Source organism: Pseudochaenichthys georgianus, chromosome 8, assembly GCF_902827115.2.
Source record: "Pseudochaenichthys georgianus chromosome 8, fPseGeo1.2, whole genome shotgun sequence".
Taxonomy (NCBI): Eukaryota; Metazoa; Chordata; class Actinopteri; order Perciformes; family Channichthyidae; genus Pseudochaenichthys; species Pseudochaenichthys georgianus.
Genome location: NC_047510.2, coordinates 372,570 through 398,699, shown reverse-complemented (window position 1 = coordinate 398,699; position 26,130 = coordinate 372,570). Strand labels below are relative to the sequence as shown.

The window sequence follows — 26,130 nt, the reverse complement described above, 5'->3', positions numbered from 1 at the left end:
AGTTCTGTTTCATCTGGGTGTTGAGAGATGTATCCATCGATCTCCTAATGTTGCTCTCAAAGTGCACCAGATTGATGCTTTTAACTCAACATTTTAAAAAAAATCTTCCCGGGGGAGCATACCCCCTGGACCCCCCTAGAGGAGGTGAGGTCCCCCCCCCCACTTAAATCATGTTCACATGGATAGGAAACTAAATACATTTGCACACATCTTGTGTCCATATCTTTCAGTTTGGGTGGTCACGCCACACCGTGCACGTGCATGCATGCGTGAGTCATGGTGAGATATCTGGATTAAGAGGTTGCTTTTTCTTTGCACAGCATGAAAGAAAGGCCAAATGAATGGGCTGTGATTTTAGTATTTTTAAGCAGAGGTCAATCATTTGTACGGCCCTCGGAGAATGTTGGAAACATTGAAATGGCCCTTGAGAGGAAAAAGGTTCCCCACCCCTGCTTTATATCTTTCTGTTATAGGTATGACATTCCATGCCTTTCTATGTGTGCGTCTAAATGTCCTTTCTAATATCATACATGTTCTGCTGCAGCCACTCAACAGTTGTATATCTCTCTTCTCGATTTTATGTTTTTAACGGAAACATGGATTGAACAAAATAACAGTGCAGCTGTTCTTATTGAATCAACCCCTCCCAACTTTAGATTTATGAGTCAGGAAAGAATGCATAAGAAAGGAGGTGGAGTTGCTATTCTGTTCAATGATTCCCTTCAATGCAGGAAGACATCGTATGGGAACTTTGCTTCTTTTGAATATGTGGCCCTTCAGCTGAAATGCTCCTCTCGAGCTCTGTTCCTAAATATCTATAGACCACCCAAATACTGTGCAAGCTTTTTGATGACTTTACTGAACTGCTGTCTATAGTGTGTATTGACTTTGACCGTCTAGCCATTGTTGGTGATTTTAACATCCATGTTGACAACCCCCAGGACAGAGGGGCAAAAGAACTGTTTTGTGTTCTTGATAGCTATGGACTGACTCAGCATGTGACGGAGCCCACGCACAATAAGGGGCACACTCTGGACTTAATTATCTCAAAGGGTCTGAATATCTCTAAGGTTGTGGTGACTGATGTTGCACTCTCTGACCATTCCTGTGTTTTCTTTGAGAGCTCTATTTCTGTTCACAAAAGTGTTCAAAAAGAGGTAACCACAAAGCGATATTTAACTGAAAATACTAGGGAAATGTTTACTCAGAATTTTTCTTCCACACTTGCCCCTGCTAACATCTCAGTAAATGAGCTAGTAGATCATTTTAATTCAAAAATTAAAAATGTTATAGATGCCATTGCTCCAATTAAGGTAAAGGAAGTGACTGGGAAGAAATTATCTCCATGGAGAAAGGCCATGATCGTGAGAGCAGAACAAAAGAGAGTGTTGAAAAGCTGAACGCAGGTGGCGAAAAAAAAATCTCCAGGTTCACTTTGAAATCTATAAAGAGAGACTTGGCCTTTATAATTTGGAATTGAAAAACGCACAACAGTCTTTCTTCTCTGACATAATTTCCAAAAACAAAAACAACGCACGTGCCTTGTTTGCTACCGTCGACAGACTAACTAACCCCCCAGTGTCAGTAGCCTCTGAATTTCTATCCACCAGGGCGTGCAATGATCAGATCTACTTCATATAGTAAACAAATCTCTTCACTCAGGTATTTTTCCACAGGCCCTGAAAACTGCAGTCATTAAACCGCTCTTAAAAAAGAATAATCTAGATGCTTCAGTAATGACCAATTACAGGCCCATATCAAACCTCCCATTTCTAGGTAAAATCATTGAAAAAGTTGTTTTTCAACAGTTGAGTAATTTCTTGCATTTAAATAACTGTTTCGATGTGTTCCAGTCAGGCTTTCGTCCAAACCACAGCACTGAGACTGCTCTTGTAAAGGTCTTAAATGACATCCACTTAAACACAGACAGTGGCAGAACTTCAGTGTTAGTATTATTAGATCTCAGTGCTGCGTTTGACACTGTTGACCACAACATATTACTCGACGACTAGAAAACTGGGTGGGACTTTCGGAAACAGTTCTAAATTGGTTTGAATCCTACTTAAAGGACAGAAAAAACTTTCTTTCTATAGGTAAATACACATCTGAGTTGACAAATATGACATGTGGGGTTCCTCAAGGCTCCATCTTGGGGCCTCTTCTCTTTAACATCTACATGCTACCACTGGCTCAGATAATAAATAACAACAAAATAAGTTACCATAGCTATGCGGATGACACACAAATTTACGTAACAATTTCACCAGGAGACTATTCTCCAATTCAAACACTGAGTAAGTGCATTGAGCAAATCAATGACTGGATGTGTCAGGACTTTCTCCAATTAAACAAAGATAAAACTGAGGTAATGGTTTTTGGAGCCAAGGCAGAACGTATAAAAGTTAGCGCTGAGCTTCAGTCTGCAATGTTCAAACCAACAGATAAAGCCAGAAATCTAGGTGTAGTCATGGACTCTGACCTGAGTTTCAACAGACACATTAAAACAGTTACTAAATCAGCCTACTATCACCTAAAGAACATATCTAGGATTAAAAGACTAATGTCACAGCAGGATTTGGAAAAACTTGTCCATGCCTTTATCTTCAGTAGACTGGACTACTGCAATGGTGTCTTCACAGGTCTCACTAAAAAATCTATTAGAAAGCTGCAGCTGATTCAGAACGCCGCTGCTCGAGTCCTCACTAACACTAAGAAAGTGGATCACATCACTCCTGTTCTGAAGTCTTTACACTGGCTTCCTGTGTGTCAAAGAATAGATTTCAAAATACTGCTGCTGGTTTATAAAGCACTGAATGGTTTAGGCCCAAAATACATTTCTGAACTCCTGCTAAATGATGAACCATCCAGAACTCTCAGGTCTTCAGGGACTGGTCAGCTTTCTGTCCCCAGAGTCAGAACTAAACATGGAGAAGCAGCGTTCAGTTATTATGCTCCAAATATCTGGAACAAACTCCCAGAAACCTGCAGGTCCGCTGCAACTCTGACTACTTTTAAATCCCTGAAGACTTTTCTCTTTGCCGCTGCTTTTAATTGAACTATTTACATCTTAAACTGCACTGTAACTTTTATCCATGTATTTTTTCTTTTAATGTTTATTTTATTAGCTTTTCTTTTTAATGGCTGATTTTAAATGCCATTTTCTTAATGTCTTTCGTTTTTTGTAAAGCACTTTGAATTGCCTTGTGTTGAAAAGTGCTATATAAATAAACTTGCCTTGCCTTCAGTAGAACACTGGAGTGACAGGTTGTCTCCAGATTAAGCAGATGGAATATGCATGACACACACATCAGGATCACCCAGCTTAGTAGTGCTACAGCACTTACAATGGTTTGGTTTGTTTGAAGCAAATACATCTGCATTTCTCTTGTTGTTCAGAGTTGTAACTATAGTTTATGCACTTATGTGATGCACTTGTAAATCGAGGTTAGGAGAATCAGAGAGAGAGACGGGAGAAAGGTGGCAGAGGCAAATGCACCGAAAGCCTCGTACGCACTGAAATACACCACTTCAACATGCCCGGCATCCCACAACAGCAGAGGTGGGAGAAGTACTCATATCTAGTATTGGGTAGAAGTAGAAGTACCACAGTATAGGAATACTCTGTTACAGTAAAAGTCCTACATTCAAAAGGTTACTCAAGTAAAAATAGAAAAGTATTAGCATCAAAAAGGTTTGAAGTACTTTGTAGACTGCAGGGTAGCTGGTGGATTTACTCCAGGTGGAACTAAAGTCTGATTTAACACTTGATTATATTTCACATCATTCATCCACATCTGTGAAGTAACTAAAGGTATTAAATACATGTAGTGAGTAGAAGTACACCATTTACCTCTGATTTGTAGAGGAGTAGAAGTACAGAGTAGCCACAAATAAAAATACTCAAGTAAAATACTAGTATCTCAAAATTAGTAGAGTACACCACTGCACAACAGGTCAAGTATTTGGCCTCATGGCTGTATAAAACCGTCTGACTCACCAAGTCTAACTTGTCTGATTTGAGGCGTATGTAGGGGTCCAGTGTTATCTTAGGTTTGGCCCCCGTTGGCAAACTCTGACTTGTGGAACCTAGAGAAAGGAGAAAAGAAAAAGAGAAAGACGAGGGGAAAGAGGAGGAAAAGTAGATAAGAGATGTGGTTGATTTGGTCACAGACAAAGGGGAAAGCAGTGAGCAGGATTTCTGGTAAATACATTCAGATATCAGGCCGGAGCCCCCTACTGGCCTTCAGCGGGACTCTGAGAGTAAGTGAGGCCACAGGACACGGAGTAAACAACAGGAGCAGAAATATCACTGCATAATCTGTATTTTGCGGTTGTGGTGATAGGGGAGGTGTGTGTGAGTCTGTTTGGGTGGGGGGGTGAGATCAGATGATTAAAAAGAGAAGGGAAGGTGGATGATTATATTGATGAGGCTGAGGGGAACACAGAGAGCGGGGGGGGGGGGGGGCATCAGCCAGTGCCTAATATTCATTTGATAAGTGTGTCTGTCCCAGATTGGTGAGTCTGCTATCACAACCTTCCCTCTGGTCCGCACCCCCCTGTTGCTAGGGATATGAACTCATTTCACTGATACCCTCCTCCAAGTCCCGCCCACAGGATTTGAACCACACCCTACCCCTGACTGGCAGGGATGATTGCTAGGTCTGCTGCCGGGACAACAGCTGTGCTTCAAACCTAAACAGCACGCATCATATCATTTGTTGTCATTCTAGTGTAAACATAATACAATATAAAAGAATACATACAAAATAGCCACATTTCAATTTCTTAAGAAGGATTGTTAGTTATGGCGAGGAGATCGAAACAATTGGGAGAAAGATTATTATTTTTTGAGAAAGTTTAAAATGTCGAAAAGAGAATCAAAATGTTTAGTTAAAAGTGAGTCCCTACGTTGTAGTGCCAAACACAAGACGAGTGAAAGTCAGGGGGGGATTTTCGTGTGCCTTTTGAGAATGAGGTTGAGACATTAAGAAATATATATATTTGCATTTCAACAAATGAGTTGTTGAAATGATGACAACCAAGATGAAATGTCAAGAATACACCTTTCAACCAGTCGTAGCAGAAATACGGAATTATCAACTTTATTCTAGAGATGTTGGACATGTTCCGCGTGTCCGTCTCTGCAGTTGTTGTTTAAATAAGTTCAACTTATGTTGCTGTGACTGTTGTTGGTACACTGCTGACCTTGAAGACCGCGGAATTCTTGCTTTATAAAAAAGACCTCTGCAATCACTATACGTTCATTAGGAGCCCAGGTGATACATGTAGCTTTAGACTGGACTCTATGGACACAGCTGCGTTCATCTTCAAACAGGACGAGGCTATGCTTCAGAGAGGAATGTGTGAAGGCTGAGGGGAAGAGGAAGGTCAGTCTGTCCCAGAGAGCAGCTGACTCAAACAGATGAGTGTGCATCTGTTTACTGTAAGTCTGCGTATGCAGCACGAAGAACTGATAACAGCAACTTTACTTTAAATGGCATTAAGGTTTCATCCTTGCTTCCCATCATTGAGAGTGAGAATGAAACCAAAATAGTTGATTTATTGTCAGGAGTCACTCTTATAAAAAAAGAATAGCCAGTCATTTTTTGTATGTGCTCACCTCACCACGAACTACGGACATCTGTCATGGCTAGCAACAGGCTTAACCAATAAGAGGCAGCGGGGAGCGAGGTGGTCACAGCACCTAGGGAATAACCTTCACGGAGCTAATCCGGCCCAATAGGATTGGCTCTGAGCTGGAGGCGACCCTCGACATCAGACCTGCTGCTCCCAACGGTTCAGTTTCACCTTCCAGCACGTCCTCTTGGATTAAACACAACTGTTTTATATTGCTGTCAGTCTTCAGGTGTTTCAGCCAATAACACACTAGTAACACGTGTTATTAAAATGTCATTTCATCAAACAGTACATGTTTTGTGAATGAGCACATCGGTTGTCTGCCAGGTTAATAATAGTTCTGAATTTTCAAATACTTTCAATAAGGAATGACGCTATATGCAAAAAATAGATTGTTCGTATGCTCAGTATTTCACATCTCTGCATGACAGGCTGAGGTGGAAGAAGTATTCAGATGCTTTATACGGGTAAAAGTACCAGTACATTATTGTCAAAATACTTCATTACAAGTTAAAGTCCTGCATTCAAAATGTACTTAAGTAAAAGTACAAAATAATTATCAGCAAAATGTACTAAATGTATAAAAGGTAAAAATGGCCTTTATGTGTGTCTAAAACGTTATAAATGTGACATTTCTAGATAATATATATCAAGTCGCATTTCAAAGTTCTGCTTTACTTTTTGTAAAATATTTAAATAATGTGGCTCTTTTGTAACTTAAAGAGATAGTTCACTAGTTTAATTTAGAGATGGATTTAGTTAAAAGAAACTCAAGCTGTTTAATAGATATAGTGGAGTACAATTACATTATCTCCCTTTTCATTGTAGTGGAGTAGAAGTATAGAGTTACATGGAAATACTCAAGTAAAGTACAAGCAGCTCAAAGGTTAGTACAGTACTTAGTACTTCCCACCCCTGTTGACAGGACTGTTGAGAAATGTCAATAGCCAGCTTTTAACTGTTGCTGTGCCTAAAAATGTTATGATATATGATGTATTATGAGTGCTTACTGTCTTGGTCTTATTCATGTCATTAAGCCTTGCAGAATCGGAGGATGAACCCCTCTGTAATGGTCTCACATGCAGAGCCCACAGCACACACATGTGTTCTCTGCTTTTAACCCATCCTAGCACCAGGAGTAGTGGGCAGCTATTGCACAGCGCCCGGGGAGCGATGGGAGTGAGGGGGATGTCCGGTGCCTTGCTCAAGGGCACCACGGCAGGGCAGGAGGTGAACTGGGACCTCTCCAAGTAGCAGTCCACACTCCATATTTAGGTCTGGTCGGGGACTTGAACCAGCGACCCTGAGGCTCACAGTCCAAGCCCCTACTGACACTAGAGCAGGGGTCTTCAACTAAAATCCAACGAGGTCCAGTTAGAGAAAATGTCCCCATGCAAAGGTCCGGAACATCAACACGTCTAAGTTGCTTCATGAATTAGTGTGATATTGAAGTAGCTGCAGCTTTATCAACGTCTGCATGTAATCAACAGCTGACTGCCAATCAAATAAAGAAAGTACAATTCATAAACAACAATATTTATTGTAAATGAACATTGAACTACAGATATACAGTAAATACTGTGGATATGTGGAATGTTCCTCTCGGGCTGCATTTACAAATAAAAGAGAAAATAAATAAAATAGCTTTTGAAAATGTGTGCATCTTAAAAGTGCTTAATTTTAGATAAATAAAATAAAGTGTAGCAGCAGCTTGAGTTTCCCTTTTTCTTTGTAACCGTTTCACATCATGACTCAACAGTTTCAGACGATTATAGAACAATATCAGTCTTTACACATCATAACAATTGAACAGTTTAAAAGTGTCTCCTTCTTTCCCTCTTATATTGCAGTCCCTCACTCACTTTTTTAAATTCAGTGTAAGAATTGAGCTGGAGCTTATTGTCCTGCCAGGAGTTTGTAAATCTGGGCTGACATGGAGTCAGGGCCATTCTCACACACATGCAGGTGCTCATTGGTTACAGTGATGCAAACACAGGTATGGTGAAAAAAGAGAAAACTATTGGAAGCAGAAAAAAACAGCGTAATATACCATCTGACAAAGGCCTGCGCTATAATGCTTCAATTAACTGGCTATTCTTTATCATATACTCAGATCAATAGGAGACAGAGATGTTAAGTTAAAAATCAAGGGTTTTTATTATTATTTACAGCAGGGTGGGGAACCTTTTTCCTTTCAATTTTTACAACATCCTCCGAGGGCCGTACAAATGATTGAACTCAACCTCTGCTTAAAAAAACTAAACTCACAGCCCATTCATTTGGCCTTTCTTTCATGCTGTGCAAAGAAAAAGCAACCTCTGAATCCAGATATCTCACCATGACTCACGCATGCATGCATGTGCACGGTGTGGCATGACCACCAACACAGAAAGATATGGACACAAGATGTGTGCAAATGTATTTAGTATCCTATCCATGTGAACATGATTTAAGTGGGGGGGGACCTAACCTCCTCTAGGGGGGTCCGGGGGCATGCTCCCCCGGGAAGATTTTTTTTTTTTTTTTTTTTTTAAATATTGAAGTTAAAAGCATCAATCTGGTGCACTTTGAGAGCAACATTAAGAGATCTATGGATACATCTCTCAACACCCACTTGAAAAAGAACTATAAGCATATTTTTCTTTTTGGATATTTCACAAATCACTCCCATTTTAAACTCTATTCTTGTTATATTTAACAACTTTTTTGTTACTGTCATATAGTATTTTATACCTGTTTTTCATTTAGTCTCATTAATAACTATATTGATCATATCAAGGTGTGCCTTAACCTCACTGAGCTGAGGTTATTTGAGCATCTCAGGAGAGAGCTCTCTTCCACCTGGTTGTAGAAAAGCGCTTTAAATTCGTTAGCATAGCTAGCTAACCAGATGCTAATAACAACAGATCGCCACTGTGCTTACAACTAAAGACACAGCCACGCAAACACTGCGGCATGTGTACGGCTCCTTATGGGTATTGCAATATTTTAAGGGCTGGAGCGGCGTTCCGGTGCTCTCTGTCAGCACTCCTTTCAGACGAGACATACCACGTGAAGACACGTTACGCTCGTGTTGTGTAAAGGAACCTGTCCTTGGCCAGGAAAAACAGGTACTCGCTTGTTTAATTATTTTTGCTGTCTAGATTTTGTCATAGTATTGTTAACTGACTACAAGGGGAGTTGTCATATACGTTACGGCATGTTTACGAGTTACAGTAAGTGGGGGTGGCGAGAGAACCACCGGAGGCAGCAATAAAGGGTCCTGTTAAATAACCAACTGTTCCGTTGTCTGTTAATATCCAAGATATTACAGATTTCTTCTTCTTTTTTGAAGTGAGAAGTTGTCCGTCAGTCAGACTGACGGACGGACCCCCCCACCCCCAAAACGAAAACTCTTCGGTTCTCCACGAATTACACAAGTCACCCAAATCAGCGTTAAAAAAGCGGGAGGTGCCGAAAAATCCCCCATTAATGTATTGATTATAGCTCCGGGTCCGTATAGGTCGGCGTCTGGGTCGGGATCCGGACCGCGGTAGAGGCAGTAGAGGCTTCTCAATACTCAAATTTCCCCTCCTCGACTCCTCGGTCCTCCGGTAGTGACCCGGAAATGAATTTCAGCGCGCCATTTTGAAGGACGTCTCATTTCTCTAAATGCACACCGAGGCTGAAGTCGAATAGTCCATTTAGCTTAGGAACCTTCCTAAAGGAGTGAAATGACCCGGAAGTCCCTCAGTGGCAGCCATGATAAGTGCCGTTCGAATTCTCTAGAATGATGAGAATGATAGGAAAGGAGGTTTCAAACTTCCTTTATAACCTCCTTTAGCTTAGGAACCACTGGACCTCCCTAACTGACAGGAGAAGCGAAAATGCTGCCCCACAATGCCTTGCAGCTGCAGCATTTGCCGTCACTCAACATTCGGCCGTTCACAGAAACAACCGATTATGACCGAGAAATTATATCATGAAAGTTACGGTGCTTATTAAGCATTTTAAAACATAGGTGGTAAGTTGCCAAAGTGCTTTGTTTTGAACGTTCATCAGTATTATAATCAAAAAGAGAAATATGAACGTTAGTTTTCACTGAACTTATCAAATAAAGTCAACATTTCAGTCTTCACTGAGCTGTGTGGAGTTTGTTCAACTTTTAAAAGATGTTTGAATGGTGATATACACAGTGATAGATGTTAAGGACTAACGTTTATAATAAATACATCTGTATTGATTTAAAGATCTTTAGTTCATACAATCATACGTATTGGGATCATTTGTATTAATGTGGACCGGAGGGAGAGGGTGACGAGCAGAAGTTTCACTTTCCTTTTTTATTTCAATTCCAACTTTGGTCCTGAAGAATATGTTTCTCTGTTGTCAAAGCAGCAGCATCAGAGCACGGAGCAGAGTCTCTAGATGAGTCACAGTAGTCCCTCGTTCTTATTAAACATCCATGTTGTAGTCCGCTGTACAGGAAACTGTGGTTTCCATGGTTTCCCCACAGCAGCAGACGCACACAATGACGTCCGCTGGCGCATCATAAACACGTCGGATAGTGAAAGTGCATTCGGATTCTCTAAAGTACCGCAGTCTCTTCTCCTAAGTCCTTTTTAATTCTCCTATCCACTATCCCTTAACCCCGTGACGTTTCACTCAGAGGTCAAGGAATAGACGATAGGGTTAGAATTTAGGAGCTGATTTTTAAACTATCCGACTGCAGCCCTCGTGTCACGACCCGATCCGTCACCCTACCCGATCGGTTCTGCGCATGTGCGAGAGGGTCCGCCATGTTGGACAACTCCGGACGGCAACACCAGATGGACACTTGACACAGTGGCTTTTAGCAAAGCTCAAAAAGAAAACGAGAGAGAGATGAGTTATTGTTATTACAACGTGACTTCACTATTATTTAACAACTCTTTTTATTGGGTTCTTTTATTTAGGGTTAAGTACATTGTCAGAATAAGTGAGGAATGAATTTAACTTCTGTTAGACAGCCATATGCCATACATTTTTGCATACATTCACAGTAAATATTTATTCAGTATGATAGCTGTCTAACAGAAGTTAAATCTATTTCTCACTTATTCTGACAATGTACTTAACCCCAAATAAAAGAACCCAATAAAAAGAGTTGTTAAATAATAGTGAAGTCACGTTGTAATAACAATAACTCATCTCTCTCGGTTTTTCTTTTTGAGCTTTGCTAAAAGCCACTGTGTCAAGTGTCCATCTTGGGTTGCCGTCCGGACTTCCGGACCATCTCGCACATGCGCAGTACCGATCGGGCAGGGTGACGGATCGGGTAGTGACACCGAGGACCGAGGACCGAGCGTCGAGGAGGCTCTCTGGAGGAGCTTTAACCGAGGATACACTGATGGTTCCTCCACGGATGCATTTCCGGGAACGGTGGAGGCGTGACGCACGGCCGGACTTATCTCAGCCAATGACAGCTCTGCATGCATCCCCTGGATATTATTTTAGAAACTGCTTTCATCACGTCGCGATGTTTCCAGAGAGAACAGCTGTGAGGTCCGTGCAGAAAGCAGAGCAGTGTGTATAATATATATCACTCAGTATAACAAGCCTACTCTCTTTATTTGCTTTAGTTTAGTAGATATCTACAAAGAGTCAATATTTAAGACCATTTAGTGCTTCACATAATAAAATACGGCTGTAGCCTGATTATGCTTTAGGAGCTGTCAGTGTGTGTGGTACAGTGTGTAGGTGTGTGTGGTAGGCAGTGTGTGTGTGTGTGTGTGTGTGTGTGTGTGTGTGTGTGTGTGTGTGTGTGTGTGTGTGTGTGTGTGTGTGTGTGTGTGTGTGTGTGTGTGTGTGTGTGTGTGTGTGTGTGTGTGTGTGTGTGTGTGTGTGTGTGGGTGTGTGTGTGTGTGTGTGTGTGTGTGTGTTGTACAGTGCGTAGATGCGGCGGACAGACGGGTCTCAGTTGGTTTGGTGTCCTCTGCTTACTTTTAATACTTGTACAACTTTTGGCCCGTAATTTCAATTCCCCATTTCAGCGACCAGAGAGAGGGGGGGGATATATCCAGTCTCTGATTGTGTTACGTTATTATGAGAGTGCTCTCATACTTTAATTGCATATATCTATATAAATATATTTGTGTGTGTGTCCGCATCTGTAGCCTGGTATTGTCTCATTATACCGCGCTCTCAATGAATTCAAATAAAATATGTGGGGGAACAATGTTCAGCTGATCTAACAGAGATTATAAAATATGACGAAACACTCGACAGCTGATGCAGCTGTTGCCACGTAATAATGAATGGACGTCGCTTTAAAATGACCGCTCATGCGGCTTTCACACCAGCGCTTTTCCCTTTCTAGCTCCGAGCGGGAGCTTTTCTGGTTCAGCTCCGGTTTCCCTTTTCAGCTCCCGCTCTGTTCACACCGCCCACTGGCGCCCCAGAGCTGCCCCTGCGTCATGACGTCACCGTTTACATCGCTGATTTGCTCCCCAACGGCAGCCATTACGGCGCTCACAACAACAACAACAACAACAACAACAACTGCGTCGGGTCGATGATCGTGTTGCTTTTAATCACACGAAGCCAGAATAAATTGAATAACGACTTCTCCAACCTTATACTTTGCTCCAGAGTGCCGTGGTTCATTGTTTATTAATGTTTCTGCAGCATTTACCGACCGCTGCAGTATTGGCTGCTCTTCCACGGGAGTTCATTCTCCCGTTAGCTCCCGGTTAGCTCACACTGCAGCGGCCGCTCTAAAGTATCCACTGTCCGACTCACACAAGCAGCTGATGCATATCCCCAGTTCCCTTAGCCTAAGTGAATGTGTGTCAGTCTGAATTGACACTGTTTGGTATCACAACGCTGTTATGAAAGTTTCTCTGGTATAAAACGGGTGATGTTGGCATAGCAACCGAAGCTAAACTGACTACTTGCATCCGATAGCTGCAATAATACAAAACAACACGTCTGCCTCTCTCCACAATGATCGATAACAGTGAACGGATGGTCAAAGTAAGGCACAAATAAACAGAATCACACGAAGCCTGGTTAGTGCTGCCTGACTTTATAAAGTGTGTTTATAAGCACTACTGCTTGTAGGCAGGCTGACAGTCGACCCATGTTCAGGGGAGGTGGGTTTAGTTTCCTGCACGCCTCGACGTAAGCGACGCCACCTCTTAGCTCCGAAGCTCTTGCCTCTAAACCGACAATTTTTTGGAGCTGGAAGTGAACCCGATTCCGGAGCTAAGAGCCGGCGCCGCTGCGGTGTGAACAGGAAAAACCGGCGCTTTTTCAGCTCCAGCTCCGAGCCGGAGCTGGAGCTGAAAAAGCGCTGGTGTGAAAGGGGCAACAGAGGAGAGGAGTTCTCATTTCTTTAAACGTCTGCTGCTTCGCCTCCTCTCTCCTCGGTTCCCCTCCTCGGTCCTCCGCTCGCATCTCTTGTGGGCGGGACTAAGTCTCGAGGAGGGGAGTCGAGGAGGGGAAATGTAAGAATTGAGAAGCCTCTCTTGTGTTTAAACAGCAGCTGCTTTAAAGGATAAGAGGGACGGTGAAACCGTGATGAACTACACCCGTTATCATGGAGCGGGAACTTTTTCCAATCCTCACATTCCTGTGTTCTCGGAGGTCCCCTGCTGCGCTCTGCTTTCTGTTAAAGATTCCACGTCATGGCCATTTCTACTGATCATAGTTCCACTGCTGAGCTCTACTAGAATAGATGTACATTGTTCAATGTTCCAAACTCACACTGGGTTCTCACAGCATCTCTGATAGTCTGTGTATTCACTCTCTGTGCTACACGGCCTGTTGGAGCTCCCCCCCCCTCCCTGTGAGCCCACTGTGCTCTGATGTGTGTCTTTATGTGTTACAATGGCGTTTGTTAGCAACCAGGAAATGACACCAGTAAGGACAAACAGATGAGAATGCTGCGTGGGGTCTGCGTGCCGTGTTGGCGGGACGTTGCGGGGCTCGCTGCTGCGAGGAGCGGACAGTGTGAGCTGGCTTACTGGTGTTGTTTCCTGGCTGCTGCGTGGGGTCTGCGAGACAGACACAGCGAAACCCAGTCCGAACCCCGCCCGAGCACACACACACCCGCGCCCCGCGTGACCCCTAGATTCCACCGGGTCCGTCCGCTCCGTGTTACGGCTGCGCTGCGGCGTTCACAGCGATCGCAGGCACTCTAGTCAATGGGTGCTATTCCACCAGACGCGCCGCGTTACGGCTAGAAACTAGTGTCCTGGAAGCGTCCCAGAAGCGTCCCGGAAGCGTCTCGGCGCTGGGCTCCGCTCAAAATAGGATGCAAGTCTATTTTCGACGCGAGGCGTTGCATAGCGCCGGGCAGGAAGTGGACTGGTCAGAGCATCCGGCCCATCCCCCAAATAAACTCATTTGCAGACCCTATCCCTCCGTAGTCTTTCAAGTAGGAGGAGAAATGCCTGCGTTCTCCTCCGGTTTACAGGCACTGTGTCAATTATATATATAGAATAATTATGATGATGAATGCATTTTTTATCACTAAAATACAGCAACACATCTTTGATTCATGTCGTTTATAACTGGAATATTACAATTATTATTAACTTTGTCTGATCTAATATGAGGGACATTGAGGACAAATCACTGAAAACATTTACTCTGATTTAGCAGGTGTTTCATAGTCCTTTAAATGTGTGTTATGCTGCTTTGTTAACTATATTACACCAGACAACAGGAAGATGGTGAGAGACAATGGAGAGGGCGAAGGGGACGAGGTGCAGTGAGCAGGACAATGGAGAGGGCGAAGGGGACGAGGTGCAGTGAGCAGGACAATGGAGAGGGCGAAGGGGACGAGGTGCAGTGAGCAGGACAATGGAGAGGGCGAAGGGGACGAGGTGCAGTGAGCAGGACAGTGGAGAGGGCGAAGGGGACGAGGTGCAGTGAGCAGGACAATGGAGAGGGCGAAGGGGACGAGGTGCAGTGAGCAGGACAATGGAGAGGGCGAAGGGGACGAGGTGCAGTGAGCAGGACAATGGAGAGGGCGAAGGGGACGAGGTGCAGTGAGCAGGACAGTGGAGAGGGCGAAGGGGACGAGGTGCAGTGAGCAGGACAATGGAGAGGGCGAAGGGGACGAGGTGCAGTGAGCAGGACAGTGGAGAGGGCGAAGGGGACGAGGTGCAGTGAGCAGGACAGTGGAGAGGGCGAAGGGGACGAGGTGCAGTGAGCAGGACATGACGAGGGGACGAGGTGCAGTGAGCAGGACAGTGGAGAGGGCGAAGGGGACGAGGTGCAGTGAGCAGCAGGACAATGGAGAGGGCGAAGGGGACGAGGTGCAGTGAGCAGGACAGTGGAGAGGGCGAAGGGGACGAGGTGCAGTGAGCAGGACAGTGGAGAGGGCGAAGGGGACGAGGTGCAGTGAGCAGGACAATGGAGAGGGCGAAGGGGACGAGGTGCAGTGAGCAGGACAGTGGAGAGGGCGAAGGGGACGAGGTGCAGTGAGCAGGACAGTGGAGAGGGCGAAGGGGACGAGGTGCAGTGAGCAGGACAGTGGAGAGGGCGAAGGGGACGAGGTGCAGTGAGCAGGACAGTGGAGAGGGCGAAGGGGACGAGGTGCAGTGAGCAGGACAGTGGAGAGGGCGAAGGGGACGAGGTGCAGTGAGCAGGACAGTGGAGAGGGCGAAGGGGACGAGGTGCAGTGAGCAGGACAGTGGAGAGGGCGAAGGGGACGAGGTGCAGTGAGCAGGACATTGTCTAAGAGTGAAAAGCTGGCAAATGATATATTTCTCTTCTTGGCATCAAACCCTATAAAAAAGATCTAAACCAACACCGCGTCAGTCTGTCTGCTAATACTCCCCAGCCCATCGATGAATGGGAGTACATCTGGAAAGGGAGCATTGAGTGTTAGCAGGGAGGTGTTTACCTGAAATATGAATATCTGGAGGGCAGATGTCCAGGGACGCAGAGGACACCGGGGACGCAGAGGACACCGGGGCCGGCTCCGCTGCACACATCTGCTCAAGACGGATGCAAAATGAATGACAAACAAAAGTTGATACAAAGATTTCCAAAAGCAAGGCAGGATGTCCCGACAACTCAAGCTCAAATGACCGGCTGGAAATGATAAGGTCATACACCTGATCCTGTGGAGTGTGCTCATAAGAATTCTCAGAACTTAAACCTCTTATTAATAGCTTAAACTTCCATGTGGTTACGAACTTCAAGTTCCATACAGAACCCTCTCTTAGTAGCAACACATTATTGATATGTTCTTTAAGTGTGAATGAGTCATTAGAGCAAACTGTAGCATGTGGCGTTCACATGGCACAGCCCGGATGGGATCAACCTGACCAGCTGCATTTTGGATGTCCTATAGCAATAGTGAATAGATAGATTCAATACTATTCTTAGTCGAGATCCTAAGCACCCTTAGCCAATAGCAGCAGGTGTTGTTGAAACACTGAAACAGTGATTGGTCAGAGAACCATCACCGGACTGTACATCCCTCCACTGGGACACTGCTGCTGTGCTGCTACTCCATATGTGCTGCTATCGTGTTCTGGAAACAGTACTTCTTAGTCCTACACATACTCTGGTATGTTCTGATGACTGAGACTAAGCATGGCTGACCTCAGGAGATCTGATGTGGACTTTTAAGTGTCCAGAGTTGTAGCTGTTGCCTGCAGCCCGCTGCACCCCGTTGTGGAGAGACGCGCTGCTCGGAAACAGCCCTTTCCCTGGGATGAAGGCGATCTCCACGGCGCCGTCTGGGCTGGAGACACAATGCAAACAAGACATTAGAGCAGCACAGAGCAGAGACATGTCCCGCTGACTAACCCCCACGTGATCCACGTCTCCAGAGACGCACAGACGTTACTCCCCTTTAGACCACATTCCAAACCGGCCCCTACCCACCCCCCCTCCGCGATGGAATGAGCTCCGTCTGTCGTCACTCTCACAGCTAAACAAGGCTTCATCCCTACAGGTGGGGGGTAGATACAGCGGCCCCCCCTCTCCGTCAGGAACAGGGAATGCCATTTCCTTTTTGTTAAAATCCTTCAGTTTAAACAATCGGATGTTTATAAGCTGCTTGGTTTTTGCAAAAGTCTGTAAATGTTTCCACAGAACTGTTAATAATAATAATACTACTAATAATAATACTAATACTAATACATGTTGTTTGTAAAGCCCCTTTCATTGCTAAAAGCAATGCCATAGTGCTACAAGAGAAAAGAAAGAAAAAAAAGAAACTTTTTTTTTTAAAGAGAGGATTTTAGGCCTTTCTTAAAGGAGTCAGTGGTCTGTGGAGTCCTCAGGTGGGTTGTGGAGTCCTCAGGTGGTCTGTGGAGTCCTCAGGTGGGCTGTGGAGTCCTCAGGTGGTCTGTGGAGTCCTCAGGTGGGCTGTGGAGTCCTCAGGTGGTCTGTGGAGTCCTCAGGTGGTCTGTGGAGTCCTCAGGTGGTCTGTGGAGTCTTCAGGTGGGCTGTGGAGTCCTCAGGTGGGCTGTGGAGTCCTCAGGTGGGCTGTGGAGTCCTCAGGTGGGCTGTGGATTCCTCAAGTGGTCTGTGGAGTCCTCAGGTGGTCTGTGGAGTCCTCAGGTGGTCTGTGGAGTCCTCAGGTGGTCTGTGGAGTCCTCAGGTGGTCTGTGGAGTCCTCAGGTGGTCTGTGGAGTCCTCAGGTGGTCTGTGGAGTCCTCAAGTGGTCTGTGGAGTCCTCAAGTGGTCTGTGGAGTCCTCAGGTGGTCTGTGGAGTCCTCAAGTGGTCTGTGGAGTCCTCAGGTGGTCTGTGGAGTCCTCAGGTGGTCTGTGGAGTCCTCAGGTGGTCTGTGGAGTCCTCAGGTGGGCTGTGGAGTCCTCAGGTGGTCTGTGGAGTCCTCAAGTGGTCTGTGGAGTCCTCAGGTGGTCTGTGGAGTCCTCAGGTGGTCTGTGGAGTCCTCAAGTGGTCTGTGGAGTCCTCAGGTGGGCTGTGGAGTCCTCAGGTGGTCTGTGGAGTCCTCAGGTGGTCTGTGGAGTCCTCAGGTGGTCTGTGGAGTCCTCAGGTGGGCTGTGGAGTCCTCAGGTGGTCTGTGGAGTCCTCAGGTGGTCTGTGGAGTCCTCAGGTGGTCTGTGGAGTCCTCAGGTGGGCTGTGGAGTCCTCAGGTGGGCTGTGGAGTCCTCAGGTGGGCTGTGGAGTCCTCAGGTGGTCTGTGGAGTCCTCAGGTGGTCTGTGGAGTCCTCAGGTGAGGAGCAGCGGCACAGAAAGCCCGACCCCCCATGTTGTACACAGTGTGTTTCATTAGGGACACAACACTGTTGGGTCAGTCAGGTAGGGCTTGGTAACCCACTCCCCCTCCCCGCTTGTTGCTTTCGAACGGGACTTAATGTGGCGGACCCTCCAATCAAACGTGCAGACTGAATGGAAGTGTGTGGGGGCGGTTTGTGATTGGGCCAGAGTTACTGAATGAACAATACATGTACAAGGCCCACCCACCTGGATTTGACTTTGTTCAGCATGCTCTTCGCCTCCTCGTGGGTCACACCTATCAAGGACTCCTTGTTCACAGCAATGAGCTGATCTCCAGGCCGCAGACGTCCATCCTGCAACACACACAGAGCCGTCAGACTGAAGCCGCCCCTCTCCACTTGAGGGTTCAAAGAGGATTGCTTATTCCCCTCTAAGTATGCTCACTGGGCTTGATGAGTATGAGACAATCCATCGTGTAACTCTGGTTTGAACCATGGCATGTTAAGACCCTTTGTCATGGCAGACAACTTGCCTCGTGTCCGCCTCAAGCCCTTTGAATATGCATGACACCGTTTGAGCCTAGATGTATAGTCTTGGAGCTAATGCAGAGATTGAACTCTCCTCTAATCGGAGGATGTTGCTTACAAGCCAAGAAAACTACAGTTCTTAAACCACTCTTAGCTTGAAGAGACGCATGACTATGCGCATTAACAGACCCACATCAAACCTCAATACAAAACATTATTTTATTTATATTTCCCCTCGTAACCCTTGACCCTGTTAATGTGTAAAATGTCCTCCTCTGAAACAGTCTTGGAATGATTGGTGTCAGAGTTGCATTGGACCAACGCAGCTCTGAGCCGATGAGAAACAGTGTGTGTGGTGTTCCTGTGTGGGTCAGCATCCACACGACCCACACGCGCATATTAGAAAAAGACCCCACAAGTCTTACCATAATAATGCAGAGGAAAACAGGAATGTGTGACGATACCAGCAGGTGCCTGAGGTCCGATCCCAACCCTGAGTAGCATTAACAGACATGTAAGCAGGGTTTGCTGCCATAGCAACTAGAGTTCTGATAACGCATAGTTCCCCAGCTGACTCACCACCCTATACAGGAAATCAAAGAGCACGACATGCTCCTGCTTCCTGTCTGACAGAGGATTAGAGCTGGGATTTAGAGGACAAGCTGCTCCAGAGGCAGAACAGAGCCAGGCATTATTTACAGTGTAGCGTGAGGAAGAGACTTCCTGACGTGCAGTCCAGCATGCTTCACTGCGCCCTGACTCTGACGCCGGTGCCTGCAGTACCCCTACCCGGCCCATTCACCACCTGTTATCGGGGATTCAGATTCCAGAGGCGTGCGTGAAGCACATGGACCAAAAGAAACGTCGTGCATCCATCCACGATGCTCTGCAGCTCCACCGCGGGACATCTGGATCCATGCAAAGACTTGTTGGCGTTTGAAATGTTTTTTTGTGTCTGAACCCTAATGCATGTGAGCAATGGTGAATGTGTACGAGTTCTGTCCAATACTCATTACATTACTGGTGAACTGCCCCCCCCCCCCCCCATGTGCATGTTACAGATGTTCAGAGGAAGAAGAAGATGGAGGCACGCGTGATGTGTCCCCGATGCTTTGTTTGGTATCAGCCATACTATCGAGGCTGGGCCGTCATCACGCTGATATCTCAACGTGTTCTTACCTGTGCCTTCATGAGAACAGGTCAACCAAGTTATGCTTCAAAAAACACACATGTTGCCAGCTCTACGACATAACGTCATCCGTGGTGTCTGTCTGTGTCATGTTAACGAAGGAGTCTATCCTCCATGTCAGCACACAACAGGTGTGCTTACACCTCGTACATGTTATTCTAAAGTACTTCTGTCTTTGATGTGCAAATCAGAACTCAGACAGAGGACAGAGGACAGAAGACTAAATACAGTCCTTTGAATGGAAGATAATAACCAAGACACGGAAACACAACAAAGCGATACAACGTTTTAAGAGAACAAGCATTCTGGTTCAGATTCCAACACTGCTCAGTTTTCCAATGGGAGGAATCTGTTGTTGAAATGCTTATATTTGGGATAGGACTATATAACGGTAAGATGGATGTGGCTTTCAGATGCAACCTAAAATGAAAATAAATATATACAAATAGAACAGCTAAGGCCAAAAAGTCTTTTTAAATCTTGCACCAAAAGGTACAAACCGGTGCTCCAAGTAGTGCACAGGGATCATGGGATATCTTGTTAGCTCTGAGGCGCTTCCTTTGATTTGCTCCCTGGCATCTTGAATACAAAGGATTCCAAATCTTGCAAGAAGCCACATCTGCTTGGAAACAGCCTTCTTCCAGAACACATACAGCAGCGAGGGTCCAGTGTTCTCTTGTCACGTTGCCACAGCTGACGGAGAGTGGGCGCACAGAGGCGAGGAGGCTGGGATTGGGAAGGGAGGAGCTGAGGAAGCCGGAGAGAAAGAGAGAAGGACGCTGTATGTGCAAATTGAGTGGGGGGAGGGGTGCTGCGAGTCCACCTATAGTTGGCTCTAATTCAACATCGAATCGGGATTTAATGTAAAGACCCCCACAGACTGAAGAAACTGATGGTTTAGACCAGGGGTAGCCAACACAGTGCCCGCGGGCACTTAGTCGCCCGCAGGGGCAACGTGAGTCGCCCGCCGGGCATGTTCTAAAAATAGCTCGCCAAGCAAATCCAAAATGTATAAAATACACAAAACAAAAAAGGAAATGTAATTAAAAGAATCTACCCTATGCATAAACGAAACCTAAATCATAGCGAACTCTATCTACTTACTACAACTCTATAACACCCCTCCCCCACCCCCACAATGAATATCGACCAATCACGTTCTTGCTTGATTTGCGGGACCAGCGTTGCAGTCGGGAAGAAAACCAATTTGTCACCTCCCCGCTGATTTTCCTTCTGGCAGAATCTGCACTACACATCAGCCCCATTGAACAGCCTATCATGCAGCCTATACAACACATCATCATGAGGGGCAGAGTTTTACTCTGTGTGTTGTAACTTATATATTTATTGCACTTGACGCACACACACGCATGGCGTAATTTCCACTGGGGACATGTCCCCCGCACTTTTCGAAATCACCTTTGTGTCCCCACTTTACAAATATGTTTATTATTATTTTTTAACGCAATCCGTCATCGCCACGGAGGAGCACACAGCCTTTGTGAGCGAGCGAGACAGAGAGAGAGAGAGCTAGGGAGGGAGGGAGAGAGAGAGACAGAGAGACGGAGAGAAAGAGAGCTAGGGAGAGCACACCTTTATCTATTTAATATAGATAAAGTAAGAAATAATTCCAATGTGTACTATAGGACAGTAAAAAAAACAGTTTAAAAGGGGAGTGGTTAGTAAAATATGCATAAAGAAAAAGAAAGAATGCTAATAGGTAACATAAGATAAGAATAAACAAGTTTAAATGATTTGTTATTGGTTGTGATCATATTCTAAAGATGTTTGGATTATTGAAAATACAGCTCCCTTTCATGAGTATTGAGAGCTGTATCCATCAATTCATGTTGTGCTCAAAGTGCACCAGATTGATGCATTTCACTTCAACATTTAAAAAAAAATCTTCCATGCATGCTCATGAGGCGGTGAGGACCCCCCTAGAGGAGGTGAGATCCACCCCCAAATAAAGCAGGTTAAATTAATTAAATTGCAAACATTTTCTTTTAGTAAACACTGCAAACGGGTCCCACAGACCCAAACAGCACACAAAGGTTAAAGGTCAGCATATAATAATGTTAAAATGTGCTAAATATATACACTGCAAAAAACAAAAAAAAGAGGAGTAAAAGTAGCCCTCGACTTGTTTTATCTTTTGAAAGTAGCCCTCACCCTAAAAAAGGTTGGTGACCCCTGACTTAGACATATGTCCAAAAGTTCAACATTCACATCAGAGCATTACACTTGGAGGAACACTGACTCCAAAGACTCCGACGTGGTGGAGGGTGACCCTGCCCGTCTGCGGAGTCAGTCAGAGGTCTCCGTTCACACCTGCAGGAACATGAGCCCAGCAGCTGGCGGGCATTCAGACTTTGCCACTGCATGTTTAGGATTAGTAGTGTTTGAATATCAATGAGCCATGACGATGTGTAAATGAGAAGGCCAGTGGCGATCAGCCACTGCACCAGAGACTGCGCTCCACCAGAACTCGCACGATGCTCAATGAAGGACAGCCAACATAATAACAACAACAAAGTTAACGTTGCAGTAACTGAATCATCATTTATCAGCTGGGAGGCGTGTGGTGCAGTGGGTTAAGCGTTGGTGTTCGGATCAGGGGGTCACAGGTTCAAACCCCACTACAGTCAGCATGTCGTTGTGTCCCCGGGAAAGACACTTCGCCCCGAATCGCTCCTGTGGGGATTGCCTACAGTATTGAGTATGTAAGTCGCTTTGGATAAAAGCGTCTAATAAGTGACATGTAATGTAAATCAGCTGTCAGTTAACTGATCTCACGGTTCAGTTATGGTACAGCTCCGTCAGTCTGACAGCTGGAGTGTGCTGAGGAGCCTTCCTGCTCCCTCTCTGTGGATCTCTGGCCTCCAGCCGATAGAGAGGTGACCGTGTTCCCTTAGTCCCTGAGACTCTGCAGCCAGCAGGTGACCGTGTTCCCTTAGTCCCTGAGACTCTGCAGCCAGCAGGTGACCGTGTTCCCTTAGTCCCTGAGACTCTGCAGCCAGCAGGTGACCGTGTTCCCTTAGTCCCTGAGACTCTGCAGCCAGCAGGTGACCGTGTTCCCTTAGTCCCTGAGACTCTGCAGCCAGCAGGTGACCGTGTTCCCTTAGTCCCTGAGACTCTGCAGCCAGCAGGTGACCGTGGTCCCTTAGTCCCTGAGACTCTGCAGCCAGCAGGTGACCGTGTTCCCTTAGTCCCTGAGACTCTGCAGCCAGCGGTGACCGTGTTCCCTTAGTCCCTGAGACTCTGCAGCCAGCAGGTGACCGTGTTCCCTTAGTCCCTGAGACTCTGCAGCCAGCAGTGACCGTGTTCCCTTAGTCCCTGAGACTCTGCAGCCAGCAGGTGACCGTGTTCCCTTAGTCCCTGAGACTCTGCAGCCAGCAGGTGACCGTGTTCCCTTAGTCCCTGAGACTCTGCAGCCACACAGAGCTCCTCCATCACCATCAGCAGCAGCTTCCTGTCAGCCTGGATGGAACATTCACCTCCTCCCTCACATGCTTGCAGCAGTGCACTGTGTGGAGGACGGGCGGCCCTCACACTGGTGTCCAGTGTCTGTCCTGGGACTCCTCTCACAGAGCGCCAGTGGCAAGAGGATTCAAAGAATGAACAGGATTATGTCTGTCACCTCACGGGTACTGGCTGTAGTCAAGGGGACACAAGACAACACGAATCATGTGTTTTAGGGGAAACAAAGGAACCGTTTTGGCAAAGGGCACTTTGATGTTTTTTGCATAATTATATATTTACCACTGATGACTCATTTCCAGACGTGCTCGTTGTGATTGGAACAATAAAACATCAGCCATCACAGCAGCCCCCCCCCCAAAAGAACAGAACATCAGACCATGCTGTTCAATGTGCACTACGCAGGGTGAGTGCTGAAGGCTGGTGGCCCAGATGTGCTCATCTGCTGTCCCTGAGGTAGAACCGTCAAACTCCTCGGCAGACCACCTCTGATGCTCTCCCCTGGTCTTCCACGCCTCCAGCCTCGTTAACCGGCACAACAACGCCTGATCCAGAAAGCCCCCCTGCCTGCACCACCCAGAGCATTATCACCAGCTGAGTGTCGGTGTGGTGTGGCAGCTGCTCTGTAGCCGACAGAAGGACCTGCAGCTGGGGGTAAGAACGGCTCAACACATCATCGGTGTCCCACTACCTGCCATCGCTGACCTCCAGCCCCAACTGTGTCTGTGACGTGCCCCCAGCCTCATCAAAGACCCTTTACATCCAGCCTTCGCTCCAGCAGGCTCAGGAACAGTCCTCGTACTAGGATGGGTTCAAAGCCGAGACCAGATGTCACTGTGCTGTGTGTGTGTGTGTGTGTCAAATAAAGACACACATACCATAACCCTCCTGATTGTCCCTCAGAGCCAGCCCAGCTCCCCCTCCCCCTCCCCGTTGCATGTCACGGGGCTCCACCCGACAGCGCCTCACACTCAGGGACCTTTAACTCCTTGTTTACGATGTCTGTATTTCATATTTATTACATCTGTATTTAATATTCACAGCAACTGTATTTAACCTATATATTCCTAAACCCCACCCCGTATATGTATATGCTCTAAATCTGCACCTTATCTGAAGATATGTATTCATATGTATACATGTAAGTACATTACTACAACATCGTATGCTATGTGAGTACAGTATCTTATGCTAATCTAAGGCCTACGCCCAAACATGCACTCTTCACTTCCTGCTCCACCTGTGTCCCTCCTCTTCCTTCCTCCATCTTCGTTACTTCATTTTCCTACAAGCAGTCCCTCACTGCTGCACTGAATCCATCTCACTCCGTTCTTACCGCCGCAGTCCTCCAGGCAGGGCTCATGGGAGACACGGAAGTCAGTGTGATTTATTCTGTTGTATCGTATTGCAGGGGAATGTGTGTATCTAATGTCAGACCTACAATCCTCATGCACGTCAACCACTTGGAATGTGGCGGGTGCCTTGGACAAAATCAAGGACATTTCAGTCAGACGATGGGATCAACGTAATCAGTGTGAACATGTCTTATTATTGGGTAAGTAAGAAGGCGTTTGCTAATGATAAAGTGTAGATACTATCAATGTTGGAAGAAGTACTCAGAAAGTACCAATACTATGGTCTTAAAATACTCCACCACATGTAAAAGCCGTAGTTTTGAAATGCTACTTAAGTGAAAGTACAAAACTAATAGCGTCAAAATATACTTAAAGTACAAAAAGTAAAAGTACTCATTTTGTATCCTGATCCGTTTCAGAATAATATGAAGAACAGAAGTATGATCCGCTAAATGTACTTCTAGAATCAACAGTGACAGTACTTGTTGCAGAATGGATCTTTTCACAGTGTGGTTCATTTTGGTTATAATGTTGTGTTGTATACATGTAAGAACATTTTAGTTGTAGGTCAGTAATTATTGTTTTTGCTCAATGTGGTCCTAAATTCAGATACTGTGTAGATTAGTAGTGTGGTACTGCACTGTACTATATCAGCATACTGTATGTGTAATTATGTACAAAGTAACTAGTAAGTTAGAGTTTTACAAATAAATCTAGTGGAGTAATAAGTACGATGAAAACTCTGAAATGTAGGTACTAATACTTAACTAAAGTAAAAATATGTCAACAAAGTACTTAAGTGCAGTACTTGAGTACATGTACTTAGTTACTTTACATCACTGATGTGGCTCTGAGCAATATAGTTCCCTTGGTTACACCTTCCATGTTCCCTCTCAACATCTGCAGTTGAGGTTTGATTCCCTCTCTCACCCGGTGACAGTCTCCCCCCGACAGCACCTCCTGGATGAAGACCGCGGGGCCGTCAGGTTTGTTGGAGCCTCCCCCGATGGTGATGCCCAAAGTGCTGGATCGCGCCACTGAGATGAGCTGGATCACTCCTTCACCTGGATGACTGGGTGACACATGGATAAAGTGATTCATGACTTAAAGGTGGGGTATGTCATTTATTTCAGAAACACTTGTTATATTCCATGCAATGCTCTTAACATCCGATAGCAATGAATATCTGAAGTGCTTTGACAATAAATCTATAACAAACATCATCTATGGAAGCCGTGGTACTGTAAAAAGCACGACCAATCATCTGAGCCGGCTAAAGTAACTGGATGGCCTACCTGCCTGTCAGCCTTCCATCTGGGCACAAACTTATCTCGTGCCCTCATTGGTCATGTGCGCGTTCGTGTGTGTTGGAGGAGGGGCTCTGTGAGGAAGTGGCAGATTTTCTCCGGCTGTGTATTTTCAAATTCTAATGCACTGGAGCTGCTTTCTCCAAAATGACCTACCCCACCTTTAAGTCAAAATAGCCATACTACAGTGTAGTAAAAAGTACAAAAGGTACGTCTGAAGCCAGGAAGAGAATTGTGCAGAGTTCCTTTCTGTCTGTATTAGACTATGGCGATGTGATCTATATGCATGCTTCTTCCTCCCTGCTTAAAAAGCTGGACTCTGCGTACCATACTGCTATACGTTTTGTAACGGGTGCAGGCTCTCGCACCCACCACTGCACTTTGTATCAGTCCTTAGGATGGTCCTCTCTGTACCAAAGAAGACAATCACACATGTTGATTTTTATCCTTAAGTCATTGCTAG

The 26,130-nt window shown here is 45.7% G+C and overlaps 1 protein-coding gene across 1 annotated transcript in view; it reads right to left on the bottom strand.

Annotated features, from left to right (window-relative positions):
• LOC117451042 (syntaxin-binding protein 4) overlaps positions 1-26,130 on the bottom strand; it is a 197,426-nt gene that overhangs the window by 71,910 nt on the left and 99,386 nt on the right. The window contains exons 7-11 of the mRNA XM_034089121.1: positions 25,291-25,463; positions 18,056-18,162; positions 16,219-16,360; positions 15,512-15,602; positions 3,998-4,086 (exon numbers count right to left, since the gene is read on the bottom strand). Coding sequence (XP_033945012.1) covers positions 3,998-4,086; positions 15,512-15,602; positions 16,219-16,360; positions 18,056-18,162; positions 25,291-25,463 — 602 coding nt within the window. The remainder of the gene's footprint in view (positions 1-3,997; positions 4,087-15,511; positions 15,603-16,218; positions 16,361-18,055; positions 18,163-25,290; positions 25,464-26,130) is intronic.